The sequence below is a fragment of the Mesoplodon densirostris genome, chromosome 6, assembly GCF_025265405.1.
Source record: "Mesoplodon densirostris isolate mMesDen1 chromosome 6, mMesDen1 primary haplotype, whole genome shotgun sequence".
Taxonomy (NCBI): domain Eukaryota; kingdom Metazoa; phylum Chordata; class Mammalia; order Artiodactyla; family Ziphiidae; genus Mesoplodon; species Mesoplodon densirostris.
This window is the reverse complement of record NC_082666.1, coordinates 134954700-134978242: the sequence shown is the minus strand read 5'-3', so window position 1 is coordinate 134978242 and position 23543 is coordinate 134954700. Positions and strand designations below refer to the sequence as shown.

The following is a 23543-nucleotide window of genomic DNA, read 5'->3' as shown; positions in this document are numbered from 1 at the left end:
TACATTTAGGGAAAGACATCCAAAGCAGTACAAATCGTTCATTATCAGCTCAGGACAGGGATCTGAGGAAGGAAACACTTAGAGAAGACTCACTCAAGGACTCACTTGGGCAGAAAGACTGATATCCCAGACCTGGTCAGGCACAGTAAGGATAGGGGAGTATCCTTCACTCGTAAAAGGAAAGAGAAATCACTATGCAGCACCCTCTGAATTTTATATATCCCATGACTTATGAAATATTTAGCATACAGAAATCTTCAATTAAGGATATAAAAATTATCATGGAAATAAATGGTTTACTGTATGAAAATCATCTCCTTAAAATAATCTTTATAGGTAGAGATATAAAGTATTAGGGATGCCCACCAAAATACTTTTTCCTAATATTAAGGACATGGTTTTAATCATTAAATCTCAAGATACTAAAAACCTGGGTAGATTTTTGAAATTTCCAACAGTTAGCGCCAAGACTAATATGAGTAATCTGACAAAGAAATAATTTAATGGACAAAAATCTTCATCTTGTGAGTTGGTGTAGATTATCAATATAACTCAATTCAAGAAAGCTTTAAATACATGTATTAATCCCACTCTATAAAAGTTAGTTATATTTATAAGAAAAGAAACAAAAACATTCAGAAACATGATAATAAAGGCAAAATAATGATTAGTAATTTTTGGAAACATTTCTAAACTCTTTAGCCAAGATGAAATAGGAAACTATCCTCTTTGTGCAAGTGAGTTTATATGTCTTTATGTGTACGAGTGTATCAGAGGCAGCTATCACAATCTACATGAATTATGTATTTGAACTAGTTTAATATTCCTTGAGTACTGAGAGATCCATTGGGAGGTTACACAAAGACTCAAAGAGCATAAGTTTATAAGTTCAGAGCCCACAAAACCTGTATTCAAATCCCAGCTCTACCACTTACTTATTGTGTGACTTCATGTTTTAACCCTCAACCTTCTTCATTATAAAGTGGAGAAAATAATATCCACCCCGTCCCCTTATCCTCCACATTCACCAATTCTTATAATCCTTTAGAGCACTGAAATTCCCAGGTATACACATACACACACACACACACACACGCAATTGCAACCATATTAACAAACAAACCTTGGTATAGTGTTTCTGTTCTTAAATTTTTGGAGATTTAGATAACGAAACAAAATATATCAAGTATACAGTTTAGATAGGCACAACATATATACTGAAAAAAGCCTCCAACAGTACTTTCATGGTATGATGATAACAGAATCAGAGGCCAAATAGATCTATTTCCTTCAACTTCTCATAAAATAGTTTAAGTTTTTTACCATCTTAGGCGCTTTTCTATGGTTATTCCTTTGTGACAGCTCTAAAATATACCCAAGTAAAACGTACCAAAGAAGCCTGATTTTTTAAATATAAAGTAGACTTAATTTGTTAAAAAATAATGGCAAACTTTACCAGCTTGGTTAATTTCTTAAGAAGCTATAACATTATTGATCTTTTTTGTCAACTGAAACCACTTAACTATGTAATATTTACACTATCCAAGATTCAGATAAACAATCAATTCTTCTTGGGTAATGGTTATAAAATCCTTTATGTAATGGCTGTGATAAAATCTGGTCAATTAAAAACCCAGGTTAGTGTCCTATTGTGTTTGAGAGTTAAGAATAACTACTAAAATAACCAGTAGGAAAACAAACTCACTATTTTTCACCATACCTTAAATTATTTTGGGCAGTGTGACAAGATGTTTAACTAATGTAAAATGCATAGCAGCATTAATTTGGTAGCCAGTGTAAGAGGCTGGCAAGTTCCCCTTCCTTATAAAGCACAGTCCACATTCTGGCTTCACTGCCTTATAAAAAGAAGCAGGGTACCTTCTCATTTAAGCTTCATCAAGTCTTGACCCGTTTATTTCAATCCTGCTACAGTCAGAGATTGGCCCTCCTGGAACCTGCCTGTTCCAGCAAACATGGGAAAGCAGCTACAAGCCACTTTATCACTCTTCTGAAACTAGACCAATTTTTAGATGAAAACTTGTGATTAGATTTTAACTTATTCACTAAACAACTTGCTCCTGGGTCCCTACTGTGTGCCAGGGCTGGGTCCCTACTGTGTGCCAGGGCTGTCTTTCTGGGAGCTGGGGATCCCACGGAAGAAAGTTCCTGGCCTCACAGAGCTTACGTTTTACTTGGAAATGACAGAAAACAAACTAGGAAACATCTGTATATCACGTAGTGACATATGCTATAAAGGAAAGCAAGCTTGTGTTGCTGTTTTACATGTGATGGGAGTGCAGGCCTCTGAGGCTGGATATTTGGGCAACAAGCTGGTGGAGGTGAGTAAGGACAGACCCCCGGGGGGCAGCGTGTCCCAAGACCTCAAAACAGCAAATACAAAGCAAGTGTTTCTGATACATTGATCAACAAATCCTGTGAGACCTCCCAGAGCCCAGAGACATCAGGGCAATGGTGAGGGCACTACAGTCCTTTGTACTAACAGTTCTGAGCAATCTGGCTTAAGGGTAGGAATGAGGAGGGTGTATTCCCCACTCTGCATTCAGCTAAGGACCAGGAGTGGCTCTGCAATTAATATACGTGAGCTGGGCTCTAAGACTCTGATAAAGGAAAACAAGGGATTTCATGGCTTGATCTGTATTTCTACTCATCATAACAGTGCAGGAAAATTAATAATTTAAATTATATATATATAAAATAATAAAGAACTTAGACTATACGAATGTGCAGATTACTTTACATATGCAAAGTAGAGTAGTGAATTTCACATTGTTTAAGGACAGAAAGCATTGACAAAGCAGACCCAGGGGGACACCATTCTCCACTCTCCTGTGCCCACACTTCAGAGGCTGCCAGCGCCATCCCTGAACTCATTCTCTGACTTTTACTGTCTATTAGTCTATAAGGTTAGATCAAACAGATGTAAGTTTTCAGAGTTATTTTATAAGAAAATAAATATTCTATTCACAAACAGTCTAACAACATAGAAAGTAAACTCTGTATTTCCAGACAGTAAACAGGGGCCATTTTTATGAAAATTACCTTTGATTTAAACATCACTAGAGATACAGATCCATGAAAAGACAAGTGTCTATCTCAAGGGTAACACGGTACGTGTTAAACAACAGATACTGGCACTTAAGCATACTTATTCGTACAACCAGAAAAATATACACGTCTTGGCCCTCCCTTACATATCCGCTCCTGGCAATACTATTTCGATGTTTGAATGCAAACAAGAATTTTTCTCTGAATTGTTTTCCCAATCTGTCATTCTTTCTAGGTTAAACTGGAAGTTGGCTGGTGAAGCATAAGGCAGGTACTCTGACCCCTCAAAACGCAGTGACCACCCCCCCCCAGGTTGGACTGCATTCTAGTGTCCCCTCATTGTCCAGTGAGTGTTGTAGTCTAAAGTTGGGGTGCAGGTCAGGACGGGGGCTTCCCGTCCCCATGGAGGGACAGACTAGGGGTCCGAGGATGGACAGGAGGGGACGGAGTCTGAGAGCCTGGCCGCAGACAACCGTAGGCTCTGGGGAAGGTCAAGACCCACTCCCTCTAGCCCTGGCACCGCGGGCTGGGTTCCACGATGGAGGCCAGCCCAGCTAAGGGACCCGCGGGGGGAGTGGCCTCTTTCAAGGCTCAGAGACCGGGGGCCTTCCTGATGCTTTGAGGCAAAGCCAAAGGGAGGCTCTTCCCACCCCGTGAGAGAAGGCTGCCAACGAAGGGCCGGCCCCCAACAGACAGGCCCCAGGGAGCGGACGAAGGAAGGTCAGCGCATGGAAAGGACCCAACAGCCGGAGGGAAAAATCAATGACACGTGGAGCTGAGTAAGTGAGGAGGCAGCCCACTTACATTTAAACAGACACACGGGTACTTCTGGGCGCACACATTTAAAAGGACACAACTGCTCTGTAGACCGAAAACCGTAATTTCCCGGCTAAGCCATCCCGCACGCGCATTGTAGGTGGGCAGCAAACTAGTGGCCCAGACGACACATCAGAACACAGACCAGAGCCGTGAAAGGGCTGGAATTCTGCGTAACACAGAGACGGCTGCAGGGTCTCACATTCCTGCTTGGTACGTAATGGGTCAACCACGCAGAGAAACATTTCCGAAGTCCTCAGCTTTGCTGCCTCATAATCCCCACTGCCCTCTTCCCCGACAAAGGTACTTCTAGCCCTGCTCACCCCTTCCTGTAAAGGAAAAGCCTTCTTCTGTTTGATCTGAGACGCTTGCAAGTTTGAGGTTGAGGCATGCTCGCCATCGCAAGAGTCTTTAAATAAAGTCTCTCTTTACTTAGTCTGGGTTTGTTCCCCCTGCCTTTTCCCCCGAGACATGGATGGTTGATCGGATGGGGATCCCACACGTCTGAAGCAAGGTCCTGCAGTGACACCCCACCTTGTGGTGGATGGCGGGCAGGACACACGGCAGGCTTCGCTCTGCGTTTGGTCTTCTTCTTATTATCATTTTTACAACTTTATTGGAGTACAATTGCTTCACATTGGTGTATTCGTTTCTGCTTTATAACAAAGTGAATCAGTCATACATATACATCTGTTCTCATATCCCTTCCCTCTTGCGTCTCCCTCCCTCCCACCCTCCCTATCCCACCCCTCCAGTCGGTCACAAAGCACCAAGCTAATCTCCCTGTGCTATGCGGCTGGTAAGCTGTGACAAAGCGAGAGAGAGGCATGGACATATATACTCTGCGTTTGTTATTTGACATTTTTATGGTGTCCTGAACACCGCTTGGGCCCCAAGTCTTCACCCAGGGCTTCTCTGCTCAGTCCCGACCCTCCGCCCTGCGGCCACTCAAGCTCAGGGCTCCGCCCCAGCAGGGGCAGGTGTCGAGGGGTTCAGGGGCTCCAGGAGCAACCACCTGGGGCTACAAAAGCTCATTTTGTTAAAAATATAGTTTTATCCTAAGATAAAATTTACCCTAAGATAAAATTTATCCTAAGACTAATTTTCAAAACCTGTATAAGATAAAATCTACACAGATGCAAAAAATGATAAAATGTTCCCCCCCAAATATTATTTGTCATGGTCACTGCTGGCTAATATTTAAAGGATGTATTTATTCACATAATATTTTTAAATTAGTATCAAATATTATACCTGGTACAAAAGTAAAATGTAATTTCTTTTCTTCTCTAATGACAAAATTTTCTTGGATTATTGGCCTACTCTTAAAAAGAAATTGTAAAATAAGTTTTTCTTTGTCTTCTGGGCAATCTGCCTAAATGGTAAACATTCTGTCTCTGATCAGAATATTTTCCTGTGCCTTATGTTTATCTTAATTATTAAAAAAACCCAAAATACAAGTCTGCTTGCTGACATACCGGAGACTCAGAAGCCAACTATGTATGTTTACAAGAAAGACACTTAACTCTAAATAGTAAAGACTGACAATAAAATGTTAGCAAGTATATCAGGCAAATGTAATAAATTTGAAAGTAGAAGTGGTAATATTACTATCCGATAATGTGAAATCTATGCTAAAAAGTGGTAAGTAGGGTACAGTGTAATAAAATAAAGGGATAAGAAGTATAATTAATGGATAAAACAGAAATAAATCCATATATCTAAAAAACAGAGCAGCAAACACAGCAAAAAGCACAAAAAGTACTAGAAGGACCTATTTAAATACAATTATAATGTAAGCCATCAATATGGATTTCTCAGAATTAAACATATAAGCTGACATAACTTAGGACTTTTTTTGTTTGGTTTTGTGCTATGGACTGAATTGTGTCCCCCCCACCCAAATTCATGAATATGAAGCTCCACCCCCCAAAGTGATGGCATTTGGAGGTATGGGCTTTGGGAGGTGATTAGGTCATGAAGGGAGAACCTCATGATGCGATCAGCGGCCTAAAAGACAGACTCCAGATCTCTCTCTCACGCTCTCTCTCCCTCTCTGCCTTGTGAGAAGGCAGCTGTCTCCAAGCCTGGAAGTGAGCCTTCACCCAGATCCCAATCTGCTAGCACCTGATCTAGGACTTCCCAGTCTCCAGAATTTGAGAAACAAATGTCTAGTGTTCAATCCACCTGGTCTAGGGTATTTAATTATAGTAGCCTGAGCTGACTAAGACATTTTATTTTGTTTTGCTGTGCAAAAGCCCCGCCAACCTTTGCCAATATTTAGTGATCAATTCACTACTAAAAAAGGAAATAAAAATTAGATTAACAATGAAATGTAACAGCATGCTCACCAGAATGAACAGTTAAAAAGAATGGTAGTAATTTTTTTACTGCCAGGGATGAAGGCAAAAGTTAACTCTTCATGCTTTGCTGTGAGAAATTATAAATGCCCTAAGCTTTTTGCAAAGCAGTCTGGTAACATCTATTATTGTTTATAATTTGAAATGCGTGCACGTCTTGACCTATTACTTCGACTACCTGGAATCTTCCCTAAAGAAATAAAAGCCTACCAATTAACCACAGAATTGATTGAGAAGGAGAAAATAATGGAAATAGTAAATAATCATTCCTAGGGGAACAAGTGCTTATGTGATTAAATTGACAAGTGATTAAATTATGGTATATCCACACAATGTAGTATTTTGATGGCTTCTTTGCTTCATCCATCCATTAATTCTACTCAGTTTTAACGTTAGTGAATGCTACGTGTCAGGTTATTCTACATTCTGATGATACAATGGTGATCTCTCATTTATGGTTGTCTAGTGTGCAGAGAGAGAGAAAATAAACAAAAAATGTGTACATGAATATTATAGTAGATGATGAGAGATGCTATGGAGGAAAAACAGGACTAGAAAAGAGATGGGGAGCCCAGTACTGGAGGGCCGGTGTCAGGAGAGGCTTCACCCAGGGGCAGGCGGGTCTCAGGAGCTGAGGGACTAGGCCACTCCCCATCTAGGGACTTGTCTTATCTTTTTTTTTTTTTTTTTTTTTTTTTCTTTTTGCGGTATGCGGGCCTCTCACTGTTGTGGCCTCTCCCGTTGCGGAGCACAGGCTCCGGATGCGCAGGCCCAGCGGCCATGGCTCACGGGCCCAGCCGCTCCGCGGCACATGGGATCCTCCCAGACCGGGGCACGAACCCGTATCCCCTGCATCGGCAGGCGGACTCTCAACCACTGCGCCACCAGGGAGGCCCTTGTCTTATCTTTTAACAGCTTCCTTCTGGAGATTTACTCCCTTTGGCCTCTGACCCCTTCAGGCTCTATAAATAATCCTCTACCTACTGTTTCACTGATTCTGCAAAGACATTCAACTCCCAAAGAGCTTCCTGTTAATTCGCCCACAATATTAAGACTGTCTCATTTTTTGTAAGAAGAAGCCAGAAAGGGAAATAATATTTAGGAATGTATACAATTAACCAGGCATTGTACTGTGTGTCCTACAAGCTCTCCTTTTATCCATTTCCAAATACAGGAGGGATTATTAGTCTTAACTAAGCTCAACAGAGAAAGGTGGGAGTGAGCAATAAAAATATTCAAGTATGAGTATTGGGAGAACAGGTGTGGACATGAATCAAAAAAGTCAATATGGAAGGATCTGGAACAAAACTTTATGTTATGCCAGACATGAATACAGGGGCAAACATACTTTATTATTTCTATTAAGTAAGATCAGGCATCTTACTTACTCTCAAGGCATCAAAAAATTAGCTTCTGCCAAAAAATTTAAACGATAATTCTGGAGACAAGCCTGGAAGCGATCCTACGAGGTAGGGAAATACTGTGGTTTCTTTGAGGACTTCCTAAGATGAAGCATATAGATGTGGCCACCACACATTCACACACAATTATTATGTCTTTCTGTGAAAGCTGAATGAAAAATAATGATTACATTCTTTTGAACATAAATACGATCCATAAACACCAAGCATTCGGATTACAGAAAATTCCTTGGGGACAAGAAAACAAATGGGGCATCTTAGGAAACACAGATTAGGGATGACTGTGCCCTCTTGTCAAGTGATTCTGTTAGAAGCAGGCAGCTGAGGGTTGCGAGTGGGAGTTCATGGCCTCATGGTGATAAGCAGCGGGCACTGGGCCCTTCTCTTGTCAGCCGGACGCTGCCCCTGGTCACTGTCCCACCTTCGCCCCTTGCATCTTAGAGCAAATGAGGCGGTCTTGGAAAGCTCCCCCCAATTAAGCTCAGGTTTCAATATCTTTCTTTTACATGCATGAAAAATGTTATATTTTTATAGATGAAAAAATATAAAATGAAGGGTTCATAACATTATTCTTAGCAAGGGCACTATTTCAGGTTGCAGTTCCTATTTCTAAGAAATTAAAACACACTTTTATATAGATTATATAGATGAAAGAATCATGTAAGATTCATCTGGCTCTTATTTCCTTCTTTCTTTGATGAATCTGATTCGCAGCGTGGTAAACATCCTGCTTCTACTGACATACTTGGGTCAAATCAGAAATGACAAAGGTGGAGGAGGGTTAAGCGTGTTGTTTAAAAATCTAAGCAATTCAAAATTATTACCTTTGTTCCCCGTGCTGTTCTACTCTTTAGCACTTCAGCCAAAATACTGGAAAATATTCCTACTCTTTCAATTCAGCTGGAAGCTCAATGCTGTCTCTAATTCCTTTTCTAATCGGAGTTGTCACAAATGCTTTATTTCCTTGCAAAATACGTGTTATGGCTGAGCTTGGAAGTAAAAACAATGTTCAGACTTCTGTTCAGCATCTAAGTAAACTTTGACCTAAGTGATTCACTGGACATAAAATCCCATATCAACGACAACAACACACATCAAATTTAGAAGCCTTACTGCTTCTCTCCGGCCGCAGCGATGCTTTCGTCTTCTTGTTCTGGCCTCCACTCTCATGCAGGGCCTTGAACCAGTCCCGCAGTCTGCTGGCCATCTCCCTGAGCTCCAGGTCACTGCAGGCTGCAAACAAAGAGGAACAACACAAAGCCTGAAGAGTCACTGAGCATCGCGTCAGTGCTACTTCTCAAATTATTCCAATACCTAAAAGGTAACAACAACTAAAAGAGGAAAACTAATACAGTTGCTAGTTGTGCTTTAGCCTTGAAGAACGAAATATGTGTTTGCAACATAACAAGACATAATATAACAGCAACATTTCTTTAATAAAGAAATATGACTAGTGGAATTCTGCCTGCACTCTTCAGAGGCTCTGCTTGTTACCACTACATGGATCTAGTCATAATATTTACATACTGAACACATCATGGGAAGATGCTGGTGGATCGTCTGGGGAAATAAGGGGCTGAAAAACCAAAATGAATACGTACACATTTATTATTGGCTCAACCTATTATAATAGCTTATGATTTATAAACCTGCATTAGTATGTGCAATACATGTAGGAATTATCAAATATCAATATGTGCTGTTTTTATTTGGTTTAATCTTAATCCTACATATTTTTTGACCACAGAAAAGGAAGAGCTCTTATTTGACATTAGGAAAGATTGGAAAATATTTAAGAAAATGATATCTTACTTCTGTTGTAAAAGAAAGGTGTTAGCAAACTTTGACATTTGGACGTAAATTAATTCCTCTTTTCAAAATATTGTTATTTACCAATAATTATGTTCTTAAAATTAGCCTATAAAATAAGAGTAGCAGAATATATTTTATAAATATGTATGCGTGCGTGTGAGACTAGTGCTAAAATATGGTACGTCAAATTCAGTAATGTGTGTGCCAAAATATTTTGAAAATATAAGAAATACTTATTTATATTGTTACCAGAGACCTCACTCCTCTTCAAGTAACTAATGTGCAATTTCCTGAACCAAGTGCCCTTTAACAGACTCAGATTGTTAAAAACAATAATTTACACAATGATATTAAAGTGTTACATTACACTTAATATATGCTATACACATTATAGTACAATATGTACTATATATAATGTAACATGTACAACATAAAAAATATAGTACAGTGTACTGCAATATAGTTTAAGAATCTAAGACCACTTCCTGGTATTAAATAAAACTGCAGATTAATAGGCCCTCCCGGTACCCAGTAAGGTGGATGACCCATATCTGCAAATCACTGTGACATTTCAGGACCCTGGAGGCATGAAACAGAGCAACACAAAGTGCCGTGTGCAAAGAATAAAGACGTGGAATGTCTTCAGACTTTTCAGGAGTAACACTGACAGGCAGAAAGACAACTGGAAAATTACTTCATAGTTTATACTGGGAATCCTATATCCAGAAAAATCAGGTGGGAGAGTAAGCTAAAGATATTTGAAATATACAAGATCCCAAGATTAACCACCCACATCACCTTTCCCCAGGAGCCACTGGAAGATGTGATCCATCAGAGAGAGAACTGATGACTGGATGTGAGACACAGGAAATATGAGCCTTAGGAGAGAAGTTAGGCAGTTTCTGGGATGACAGGATAGAGGGTCCCAGGACACCTGCTGTGGGTTTGAGCATCGCTGGTCGAGGGTTAGGGCTGCAGGATTTACAGCTATCATTTCATCCAGGGAAACAATGAGCTACGTGAAGGTGGAAGAAAACATCGCCTTTACAGGTCACATCCAGGCTGGCTGAGGCTGAGGGACGGAGACAAAGAGTCCCTCTAATGTGACCGTGGACACTCCAGCCCGTGCCTCTGTGCCCACAGACATCCAGGCGAGAGTCTGCTGACTCCACAAACTGCTATGCAGAAGAAGATGAAAGCCCATCTGAAGAAAGGCATTTTTCTCCATAAGCACGTAAGCTCATTTATCTGACACGCATCTCTGGAGGGAAAAAGACAAGGCTGATGAGGCTAGTTCTCTCCAACAGGGGGAACCACATGAAGGAAGGAAAGTGCTGTGAGGCAGTCTTATGTTTACCATTCATCTCTTTTTTCCTATTCAATTGTGTGCTTAAACCCCTATTAACATTCAAAAATAAACAGAAAGTTTTAAATTTCTTTCAAGAATTAATTACAATGCTTCTAACCCTTCACCCAGCATTTCTCTCTCTTAAAAATTATCTTGCAGGTGTACCACACATACACAAGCTTATTTAAATTGCACAACATCATTTATTCAGCACATCTCTAACAGCAGGGGGGTTTAAAACACTGCTCATCAGCAGTGGCCTGGTGGGATAAGCCAGGGACATCCACCCCCAATGAAGCTCTGAGTCATTAATACGTTAAGAACATCATTATGTACAGACTTGGAACAATACCTACACTACAGCTTCTGGTGAAAAAAGATGAACACAAAAGATGCTTCGTATACTTCCGTTTGTATAAAAAGGGAGGAAAATGTGTTTGTTCACGTGTGCCTAAAATATCTCCGGAAATACACAGGAGAGGTTGAGAGACTTTCACCTCTGCAAGGGGGATGGGGGAGAGGAGATCCAGGTTGGTGGAGACGTCTGTGTATGTACATTTATACTGTTATTTTCCCACCCATATGATAGTCCTTTATTTATATATTTATTTATCTAACTTTCATTTGTGATGTTAAACATTACAGCATGTTAATGCATTACCTAGTTTAAACAAATAAACATTCAAAAATGAATTTTAGTTCTCTTTCCTTTATCCACCTTATATTTTTCCCAAACCACACCCAGCAAAGAGCAAAGTTTCATCCTATAAAATACCTGCTGAAGAGTGATAAAAAGTCTGTTGAAAAGATGGCATGAATTTTCTTTTATTGTGTTAGTTAATTTTAGTGATATAGTGCTTACCATGTATATCTAATGAAATGTTTGTAAACTTCTATGATTTTTATGAGGTTAAGTAATTTACATTTAAAAATAATACCATTAAAAAGATTTCCTCAAATATGAGACATCACACAGCTTTACTGTGTGCCACACACACCTTAGCTTAAGTTTCAACAGAAGGTTATGTATGTCTTGTAATAGAACATTCTAGGAATTAAGAATCCTGTGATAATAATAATAATGATATGATAACAGCAGCTAACACTACACACTTACTGCTAGTTCTTTACAGATATGAGCATGTTTAATCCTTATAAAAACTCTATGAAGATTATACTACTGGGAGGACCTTCAAGATGGCGGAAGAGTAAGACACAGAGATCACCTTCCTCCCCACGAATACATCAGAAATACAGCTACACGTGGAACAACTCCTACAGAACACCTACTGAATGCTGACAGAAGACCTCAGACCTCCCAAAAGGCAAGAAAGTCCCCACGTACCTCGGTAAGGCAAAAGAAAAAAGGAAAAACAGAGACAAAAGAATAGGGACAGGACCTGCACCAGTGGGAGGGAGCCGTGAAGGAGGAAAGGTTTCCACACACTAGGAGCCCTTTCGCGGGCGGAGACTGCGGGTGGCGGAGGGCGAAAGCTTTGGAGCCGCGGAGGAGAGCGCAACCACAGGGGTGCGGAGGGCAAAGCGGAGAGATTCCCGCACAGAGGATCGGGGCCGACCGGCACTCACCAGCCCGAGAGGCTTGTCTGCTCACCTGCCGGGGCAGGCGGGACTGGAAGCTGAGGCTCGGGCTTCGGTCGGAGCGCAGGTAGAGGACTGGGGTTGGCATCGTGAACACAGCCTGAAGGGGGTTAGTGCACCACGGCTGGCCGGGAGGGAGTCCGGGGAACAGTCTGGAGCTGCCGAAGAGGCAAGAGACTACTTCTTCCCTCTGTTTCCTGGTGCGCGAGGAGAGGGGATTCTGAGCGCTGCTTAAAGGAGCTCCAGAGACGGGCGCGAGCCGCGGCGAACAGCGCGGACCCCAGAGACGGGCGTGGGATGCTGGGGCTGCTGCTGCCGCCACCAAGAAGCCTGTGTGCGAGCGCAGGTCTCTCTCCACACCTCCCCTCCCGGGAGCCTGTGCAGCCCGCCATTGCCGGGGTCCCGTGATCCAGGGACAACCTTCCCGGGAGAACGCACGGTGCGCCTCGGGCTGGTGCAACGTCACACCGGCCTCTGCCGCCACACGCTTGCTCCGCCTCCGTGCCCCTCCCTCTCCCCGGTCTGAGTGACCCAGAGCCCCTGAATCAGCGGCTCCTTTAACCCCGTCCTGTCTGAGCGAAGAACAGACGCCCTCAGGCGACCTACACGCAGGCAGGTCCAAATCCACAGCTGAACCCCGGGAGCGGTGCGAACAAAGAAGAGAAAGGGAAACTTCTCCCAGCAACCTCAGGAACAGCGGATTAAATCTACACAATCAACGTGATGTACCCTGCATCTGTGGAATACCTGAGGAGACAATGTATCATCCCAAAATTGTGGTGGTGGACTTTGGGAGCAACTGTAGACGTGGGGTGTGCTGTATGCGACTGACCAGTTTCTGATTTTTATGTTTAATGTAGTTTACTTTTTAGCGCTTGTTATCATTGGTGGATTTCTTTATTAGTTTGGTTGCTCTCTTCTTTTTTTTTTAATTACTTAAAAAAAAATTTTTAATAATATTTTTAAAATGTTTTATTTTAATAACTTTCTTTCTTTCTTTTCTCTTCTTTCTTTTTCTTTCTCCCTTTTTTTCTGAGCCATGTGGCTGACAGGGTCTTGGTGCTCCAGGCCTTGGTGTGAGGCCTGAGCTCTGAGGTGGGAGAGCCAAGTTCAGGACACTGGTCCACCAGAGACCTCCCGACCCTACATAATATCAATTGGCTAGAGCTCTCTCAGAGATCTCCATCTCAACGCTAAGACGCAGCTCCACTCAACGACCAGCAAGCTCCAGTGCTGGACACCCCATGCGAAAAAACAAGCAAGACAGGAACACTACCCCACCCATTAGCAGAGAGGCTGCCTAAAATCTTAATAGTTCACAGACACCCCAAAACACACCAATGGACACGGTACTGCCCACCAGAAAGACAAGATCCAACCTCATCCACCGGAACAAAGGTACAAGTCCCTTCCACCAGGAAGCCTACACAACCCACTGAACCAACCTTACCCACTGCAGGCAGACACTGAAAACAACGGGAACTATGGACCTGGAGCCTGCGAAAAGGAGACACCCAAACACAGTAAGTTAAGCAAAATGAGAAGACAGAGAAATACGCAGCAGATGAAGGAGCAAGGTAAAAACCCACCAGACCAAACAATTGAAGAGGAAACAGGCAGTCTACCTGAAAAAGAATTCAGAGTAATGATAGTAAAAATGATCCAAAATCTTGGAAACAGAAGGGAGAAAACATAAGAAACGTTTAACAAGGACCTAGAAGAACTAAAGAGCAAACAAACAATGATGAAAAATAAAATAAATGAAATTAAAATTCTCTAGAAGGAATCAATAGCAGAATAACAGAGGAAGAAGAATGGATAAGTAACCTGGAAGATAAAATAGTGGAAACAACTACTGCAGAGCAGAATAAAGAAAAAAGAATGAAAAGAATTGAGGACAGTCTCAGAGACCTCTGGGACAATATTAAATGCACCAACATTCGAATTATAGGGGTCCCAGAACAAGAAGACAAAAAGAAAGGGACTGAGGGGCTTCCCTGGTGGCACAGTGGTTGAGAATCCGCCTGCCAATGCGGGGAACACAGGTTTGTGCCCCGGTCCGGGAAGATCCCATATGCCGTGGAGTGGCTGGGCCCATGGGCCATGGCCGCTGAGCGTGCGTGTCCAGAGCCTGTGCTCCGTAGTGGGAGAGGCCACAACAGTGAGAGGCCCGTGTACCACAAAAAAAAAAAAAAGAGAAAGGGATTGAGAAAATATTTGAAGAGATTATAGTCAAAAATTTCACTAATATGGGAAAGTAAATAGTCAAGTCCAGGAAGCGCAGAGAGTCCCATACAGGATAAATCCAAAGAGAAACATGCCAAGACACATATTAATCAAACCATCAAAAATTAAATACAAAGAAAAATATTAAAAGCAGCATGGGAAAAGCAACAAATAACATACCAGGGAATCCCCATAAGGTTAACAGCTGATCTTTCAGCAAAAACTCTGCAAGCCAGAAGGGATTGGCAGGACATATTTAAAGTGATGAATGGGAAAAATCTACAACCAAGATTACTCTACCCAGCAAGGATCTCTTTTAGATTCGATGGACAAGTTAAAACCTTTACAGACAAGCAAAAGCTAAGAGAATTCAGCACCACCAAACCAGCTTTACAACAAATGCAAAAGGAACTTTTGGCAGGAAACACAAGAGAAGGAGAAGACCTACAATAACAAACCCAAAACAGTTAAGAAAATGGTAATATGAATGTACATATCAATAATTACTGTAAATATAAATGGATTAAATGCTCCAACCAAAAGATAGAGACTGGCTGAATGGATACAAAAACAAGACCCATATATATGCTGTCTACAAGAGACACACCTCAGACCTAGGGACAAATATAGACTGAAATAGAGGGGATGGAAAAAGATACTCCATGCAAATGGAAATCAAAAGAGAGCTGGAGTAGCAATTCTCATATCAGACAAAATATACTTTAACACAAAGACAATTACTGGAGATAAAGAAGGACACTACATAACGACCAAGGGATCGATCCAAGAAGAAGATATAACATTGTAAATATTTACGCACCCAACACAGCAGCACCTCAATACATAAGGCAAATGTTAACAACCATAAAAGGGGACAGTAACATAATCATAGTAGGGGACTTTAACACCCCACTTTCACCAATGGACAGAACATACAAAATGAAAACAAATAGGAAACACAGGCTTTAAATGACACATTGAACAAGATGGACTTAATTTATATTTATAGAACCTTCCATCCAAAAACAACAGAATACACTTTCTTCTCAAGTGCTCATGGAACATTCTCCAGGATAGATCATATCTTGGTATCTTGGGTCACAAATGAAGCCTTGGTAAACTTAAGAAAATTGAAATTGTATCAAGAATCTTTTCTGACCACAACGCAATGAGACTAGATATCAGTGACAGGAAAAAAACTGTAAAAAATACAAGCACATGGAGGCTAAACAATACACTACGTAATAACCAAGAGATCACTGAAGAAATTAAAGAGGAAATCAAAAAACACCTAGAAACAAATGACAATGAAAACACAATGGCTATGGGATGCATCCTATGGGATGCAGCAAAAGCAGTTCTAAGAGGGAAGTTTATAGCAATACAATCCTATCTCAAGAAATAAGAAACATCTCAAATAAACAACCTAATCTTACACCTAAAGCAATTAGAGAAAGAAAAAAAATCCCTCAAAGTCAGCAGAAGGAAAGAAATCATAAATATCAGATCAGAAATAAATGAAAAAGAAATGAAGGAAACAATAGCAAAAATCAATAAAACTAAAAGCTGGTTCTTTGAGAAGATAAACAAAATTGATAAACCATTAGCCAGACTCATCAAGAAAAAAAGGGAGAAGACTCAAATCAATAGAACTAGAAAGGAAAAAGGAGAAGTAACAACTGACACTGCAGAAATACAAAGGATCACAAGAGATTACTACAAGCAACTATGACAATAAAATGGACAACGTGGAAGAAATGGACAAATTTGTAAAAAAGCACAAAGTTCCGAGACTGAACCAGGAAGAAATAGAAAATACAGACAAACTAATCACAAGCACTGAAATTGAGACTGTGATTTAAAATCTTTCAACACAAGCCCAGGATGAGATGGCTTCACAGGCGAATTCTATCAAACATTTAGAGAAGAGCTAACACCTATCCTTCTCAAACTGTTCCAAAATATAGCAGTGGGAGGAACACTCCCAAACCCATTCTATGAGGACACAATAACCCTGATACCAAAACCAGACAAAGATGTCACACAAAAAAGAAATCACAGGCCAGTATCACTGATGAACAGAGATGCAAAAATCCTCAACAAAATATTAGCAAACAGAATCCAGCAGCACATTAAAAGGATAATAGACCATGATCAAGTGGGGTTTATCCCAGCAATGCAAGGATTCTTCAATATATGCAAATCAATCAATGTGATATACCATATTAACAAGTTGAAGGATAAAAATCATATGATCACCTCAATAGATGCAGAAAAAGCTTTTGACAAAATTCAACACCCATTTATGATAAAAACTCTCCAGAAAGTAGGCACAGAGGGAACTTTCCTGAACATAATAAAGGCCATATATGAAAAACCCACAACCAACATCGTTCTCAATGGTGAAAAACTGAAACCATTTCCAGTAAGATCCAAAACAAGACAAGGTTGCCCATTATCACCATTATTATTCAACATAGTTTTGGAAGTTTTAGCCACAGCAATCAGAGAAGAAAAAGAAATAAAAGGAATCCAAATCGGAAAAGAAGAAGTAAAGCTGTCACTGTTTGCAGATGACATGATACTATACATAGAGAATTCTAAAGATTCTACCAGAAAACTACTAGAGCTAATCAATGTATATGGTAAAGTAGCAGGATACAAAATTAATGAAGAGAAATCTCTTGCATTTCTATACACTAATGGTGAAGAATCTGAGAAATTAAGGAAACATTCCCATTTACTACTGCAACAAAAAGAATAAGATACCTAGGAATAAACCTACCCAAGGAGACAAAAGACCTGAGTGCAGAAAACTATAAGACACTGATGAAAGAAATTAAAGAGGATACAAACAGATAGAGATATATACCATGTTCTTGGATTGGAAGAATCAACATTGTGAAAACGATTACACTACCCAAAGCAATCTACAGATTTAATGCGATCCCTATCAAACTACCAATGGTATTTTTCACAGAACTGAACAAAAAATTTCACAATTTGTATGGAAACACAAAAGACCCCGAGTAGCCAAAGCAATCTTGAGAAAGAAAAATGGAGCTGGAGGAATCAGGCTCCCAGACTTCAGACTCTACTACAAAGCTACAGTAATCAAGACTGTATGGTAATGGCACAAAAACAGAAATATAGATCAATGGAACAGGATAGAAAACCCAGAGATAAACCCACGCACATATGATCACCTTCTCTTTGATGAAGGAGGCAAGAATATAAAATGGAGAAAAGACAGTCTCTTCAATAAGTGGTGAGGGAAAAACTGGACAGCCATGTGTAAAAGAATGAAATTAGAGCACTCCCTAACACCATACAGAAAAATAAACTCAAAATGGTTTAAACACCTAAATGTTAGGCCAGACACTATAAAACTCTTAGAGGAGAACATAGGCAGAACACTCTATGACATAAATCACAGAAAGATCCTTTTTGACCCACCTCCTAGAGAAATGGAAATAAAAACAAAAATAAACAAATGGGACCTAATTAAACTTAAAAGCTTTTGCACAGCAAAGGAAACCATAAACAAGATGAAAAGACAACCCACAGAATGGGAGAAAATATTTGCAAACGAAGCAACTGACAAAGGATTAATCTCCAAAATATACAAGCAGCTCATGCATTTAATATCAAAAAGACAACCCCATCCAAAAATGGGCAGAAGACCTAAATAGACATTTCTCCAAGGAAGATATACAGATTGCCAACAAACACATGAAAGGATGCTCAACATCACTAATCATTAGAGAAATGCAAATCAAAACTACAGTGAGGTATCATCTCACACCCGTCAGAATGGCCATCATCAAAAAATCTACAAACTATAATTGCTACAGAGGGTGTGGAGAAAAGGGAACCCTTTTGCACTGTTGGTGGGAATGTAAACGGATACAGTCACTATGGAGAACAGTATGGAGGTTCCTTAAAAAACTAAAAATAGAACTACTATAGGATCTAGTAATGTCACTCCTGGGCATATACCTGGACGAAAATGTAATTCAAAAAGACACATGCACCCCAATCTTCATAGCAGCACTATTTACAATAGCCAAAACATGGAAGCAACCTAAATATCCATCAACAGATGAATGGATAAAGAAGATGTGGTACATGGGCCTCCCTGGTGGCGCAGTGGTTAAGAGTCCGCCTGCCGATGCAGGGGATACGGGTTCGTGCCCCGGTCTGGGAGGATCCCATATGCCGCGGAGCGGCTGGGCCCGTGAGACATGGCCGCTGGGCCTGCGCATCCGGAGCCTGTGATCCGCAACGGGAGAGGCCACAACAGTGAGAGGCCCGCATACCGCAAAAAGAAAAAAAAAAAAAAAAAAGAAGATGTGGTACATATATACAATGGAATATTACTCAGCCATAAAAACGAATGAAATAATGCCATTTGTAGCAACATGGGTGGACCAAGAGATCATCATACTAAGTGAAGTAAGTCAGAAATATATGTGATATCACTTATGTGTGGAATCTTAAAAAATGGTACAAAGGAACTTATTTACAAAACAAAAATAGACTCACAGACATTGAAAACAAACTTAGGGTTACCAAAGGGGAAAGGGGGGGAGGGATAAATTGGAAATCAGCATTAACACTACTGTACATAAAATTAACAACAAGGACATACTGTATAGCACAGGGAACTATAGTCATTATCTTACAATAACCTGTAATGGAAAAGAATCAGAAAAAGAATATATATATATATATATATGAATCACTTTTGATGTACACCTGAAACAGTGTAAGTTAACTGTACTTAAAATTTAAAAAAAAAGCCCAATTAACAATTCCTGCAGGCTTTGTGGTGGACAGACAAAAGTGTCTGGGGTTGACCCCATTACGTGTGTTACAGGAGCCATGTCTCTGTGGCTCTAAGTACAAAATCAGACAAGTTGCCGTCCAGACGCTCTTGACCCTCACCCCACCCCAGACACAGATGCACACACACACACACACACACACACACACGCATCTTAGAGAAGACTTCTCACCAAGATTACATCAGTCTGAGTGTGCTGTGCCTTAAAGTCATACTAAAAATTTTACATGATAACTTATGGAAATAAAATCATGAGCCTTCAGCAATGCTATAAATCATACAGTTTTATTAAAACATGAGCTATAATTTTTATAGCAGTTGAAGAATACTGGTGCTCACAAGAGTATTTGAAACTTTCTGATTCATGGATAATTTTTAAATTTTTTTAAAATTAATTTTTATTGGAGTATAGTTGCTTTACAACGCTCTGTTAGTTTCTACCGTACAGCAAAGTGAATCAACTATACGTATACATATATCCTCTCGTTTTGGGATTTCCTTCCCATTTAGGTCACCACAGAGCATTGAGTAGAGTTCCCTGTACTATACAGTAAGTTCTCATTAGTTATCTATTTTATACATAGTATCAATAGTGTATATGTGTCAATCCCAATCTCCCAATTCATCCCACTCCCCCTTTCCCCCCTTGGTATCCATACTTTTGTTCTGTACATCTGTGTCTCTATTTCTGATTCACAAATAAGATCATCTATACCATGTATCTAGATTCCACATATATACATTAATATACAATATGTTTTTCTCTTTCTGATTTCCTTCACTCTGTATGACAGTCTCTAGGTCCATCCACATCTCTACAAATGTCCCAATTCCGTTCCTTTTTATGGCTGAGTAATATTCCATTGTATATATTTACCACATCTTCTTTATCCATTCATCAGTTGATGAACATTTAGGTTGCTTCCATATCCTGACTATTGTAAAGAGTGCTGCAATGAACACTGTGGTACATGTCTCTTTTTGAATTATGGTTTTCTCTGGGTACATGTCCAGTAGTGGGACTGCTGGGTCATATGGTGGTTCCATATTTAGTTTTTTTAAGGAACCTCCATACTGTTCTCCATAGTGGCTGTATCAATTTACATTCCCACCAATAGTGTAGGAGGGTTCTCTTTTCTCCACACCCTCTCCAGCATTTATTGTTTGCAGATTTTCTGATGATGGCCATTCTGACCAGTGTGAGGTGATACCTCAATGCAGTTTTGATTTGCATTTCTCTAATGATTAGTGCTGTTGAGCATTCTTTCATGTGTTTGTTGGCAATCTGTATATCTTATCTGGAGAAATGTCTATTTAGGTCTTTTGCCCATTTTTGGATTGGGTTGTTTGGTTTTTTTTGTTATTGAGCTGCATGAGCTGCTTGTAAATTTTGAAGATTAATCCTTTGTCAGTTGCTTCATTTGCAAATATTTTCTCCCATTCTGAGGGTTGTCTTTTCATCTTGTTTATGGTTTCCTTTGCTGTGCAAAAGCTTTTAAGTTTAGTTAGGTCCCATTGCTTATTTTTGGTTTTATTTCCATTACTCTAGGATGTGAATCAAAAAAGATCTTGCTGTAATCTATGTCAAAGGGTGTTCTTCTTATGTTTTCCTCCAAGAGTTTTATAGTGTCCAGTTTTACATTTAGGTCTCTAATCCATTTTGAGTTTATTTTTGTGTATGGTTTTAGGGAGTGTTCTAATTTCATTCTTCTACATGTAGCTGTCCAGTTTTCCCAGCACCACTTACTGAAGAGACTGTCTTTTCTCCACTGTATATTCTTGCCTCCTTTGTCATAAATTAGTTGACCATTGGTGTGTGCGTTAATCTCTGGGCTTTCTATCCTGTTCCATTGATTTATATTTCTGTTTTTGTGCCAGTACCATACTGCCTTGGTTACTGCAGCTTTGTAGTATAGTCTGAAGTCAGGGTGCCTGATTCCTCCACCTCCATTTTTCTTTCTCATGATTGCTTTGGCTATTTGGGGTCTTTTGTGTTTCCATATAAATTAAAAAATTTTTTGTTCTAGTTCTGTGAAAATGTCATTGGTAGTCTGAGAGGGATTGCATTGAATCTGTAGATTGCTTTGGGTACTACAGTCATTTTCACAATATTTATTCTTCCAATCCAGGAACACGGTATATCTCTCCATCTGTGTCGTCTTTCATTTCTTTCATCAGCATTTTATAATTTTCTGAGTATAGGTCTTTTGCCTCCTTAGGTAGGTTTATTCCTAAATATTTTATTCTTTTTGTTGCAATGGTAAATGGGATTGTTCCCTTGATAGATAATGTGCTTTTTGAGGACCAGCCTGAGGGTGGAGGGTTTTATTCTGAGGCATTTTGTTCAGACACGAGATGGCCCACTTTCAGTGGATGAGCCTCCGGCAGGGTGTGGGCAGTGGTGACACAGGATTCGTCACCTGCCAACAGGCAGTGGCTTTTGGAATTTTAGAAAGGTCTCTCTGAAAAGCAGGGATGACTGGAGGGGATCCAGCAACACAGCCGCATTCCAGGCAGACGTCTTAGAGATGACAAACTCTTGGGATATTTAATGTTCCATAAAACACAGTCAAATCCATGTCTGTCCTCAGGCTGGGAGGAGAATGAAGGTCAGGTTGTGTCAACACTTTTTAAACTAAATTATCTGCATCAACAAATTTGAGCCTTCAAATGCCTGCTGATCTTTCCTACTAATGGAACATGACACTAAACTTTAACTTATCTGCGACATTTAATAATAATGCAATCAAAAAGGCTATTAGAATTCCATGCCTGGAGTTATAACTAAGCTGTATTTCTGGAAAGAGCAATGAGATACATTTATCTACTTCATCTGAATACACAGATGGCCTTGTTTCTACCCTTGTATTAACTGCAGACTAGATGCAGAGTCAACAAGAGGAAAAACCCTTGACAGCTGCCCCGTCCCTGTGAGGAAACCACAGCCCAGGAAGCCCCCAGGAGAGACAGGAAGAGGCTTCAGCAGCAGCTTCTAGGGACGAAGGTCCTTACTTAAATAGCCCTCTCCGGGGTGGGTCGAGGGCGTCATCACACGGGATCCTGGTGGGTCTGAGGGTCCCCGCTGGACTCTAGGATCAGCACAAATTCCTGGTATGTGGACTAGTTTGCTGGAGCTGCCATAACGAAGTCTACACACTGGGCAGCTTAAGCAGCAGAAACTGATTTGCTCACAGAGCTGGATGCTGGAAGTCCAAGGCGAAGGGGTCCAAAGGCTACGTTCCACCTGTGCTCCTACGGCCTGTCCTTGGCATGAGGTTGGCTACCTTCTTGCCATGTCCTCACATGTCTGTGCCTCAGTCTGTGCTCTGTCCTAAGCTCCTCTGTGACAACGACATTGGTCATATTGGACCAGGGCCCACCCATCGGACCTGGTGTTACCTGATCTGCCTCCAGAGGGTCCGTCTCCAAATGCAGTCATGTCTGACACCCGGGGGGTCAGGGCTTCTATGCATGCCCTCAGACCCTGACAGGAGAGGAGCCCTGCGCTGGTGGGACATCATCTCGGTGTCACAGGATGGAATACGAACCATGAAAATTCACGTCGTATGCAGGTTAAAAGGTTCTCCTCAAAGTATGTTTTCAGGTATATTTTAAATCTCTCTATATTTCTGCATTTCAAACATTAAATATCCTCGACCATGATCACTCAGAATTGTGTACTTAGGAAAGTGATGAGAAAAGAACATACATGTCTCTTTTGTTCCTAAGTCGTTTTGTAATCACTAAAACACACTAATTAAACAGTAAATTCCATCACAGCACACACGCCTCACAGATCACAGTTCTGGGAAATATTACATTTTTTTTTCCTTCTTTTTTTTTTTTGCAGTACGCAGGCCTCTCACTGTTGTGGCCTCTCCCGTTGCGGAGCACAGGCTCCGGACGCGCAGGCTCAGCGGCCATGGCTCACGGGCCCAACCGCTCCACGGCATGTGGGATCTTCCCAGACCGGGACACAAAACCGTGTCCCCTGCATCGGCAGGCGGACTCTCAACCACTGCACCACCAGGGAAGCCCCAAGTATTACA

The 23543-nt window shown here is 40.8% G+C and overlaps 1 protein-coding gene across 5 annotated transcripts in view; it reads right to left on the bottom strand.

Annotated features, from left to right (window-relative positions):
- The window catches only part of SPOCK3 (SPARC (osteonectin), cwcv and kazal like domains proteoglycan 3), a 374306-nt gene that overhangs the window by 27084 nt on the left and 323679 nt on the right, over nucleotides 1-23543 (bottom strand). For 4 of the 5 annotated variants that reach the window (XM_060101614.1, XM_060101609.1, XM_060101610.1 and 1 more), the window contains one exon: nucleotides 8777-8896. The exons of the other annotated variant lie outside the window; for it this stretch is intronic. In XM_060101614.1, coding sequence (XP_059957597.1) covers nucleotides 8777-8896 — 120 coding nt within the window. The remainder of the gene's footprint in view (nucleotides 1-8776; nucleotides 8897-23543) is intronic. 5 annotated transcript variants of the gene reach the window in all.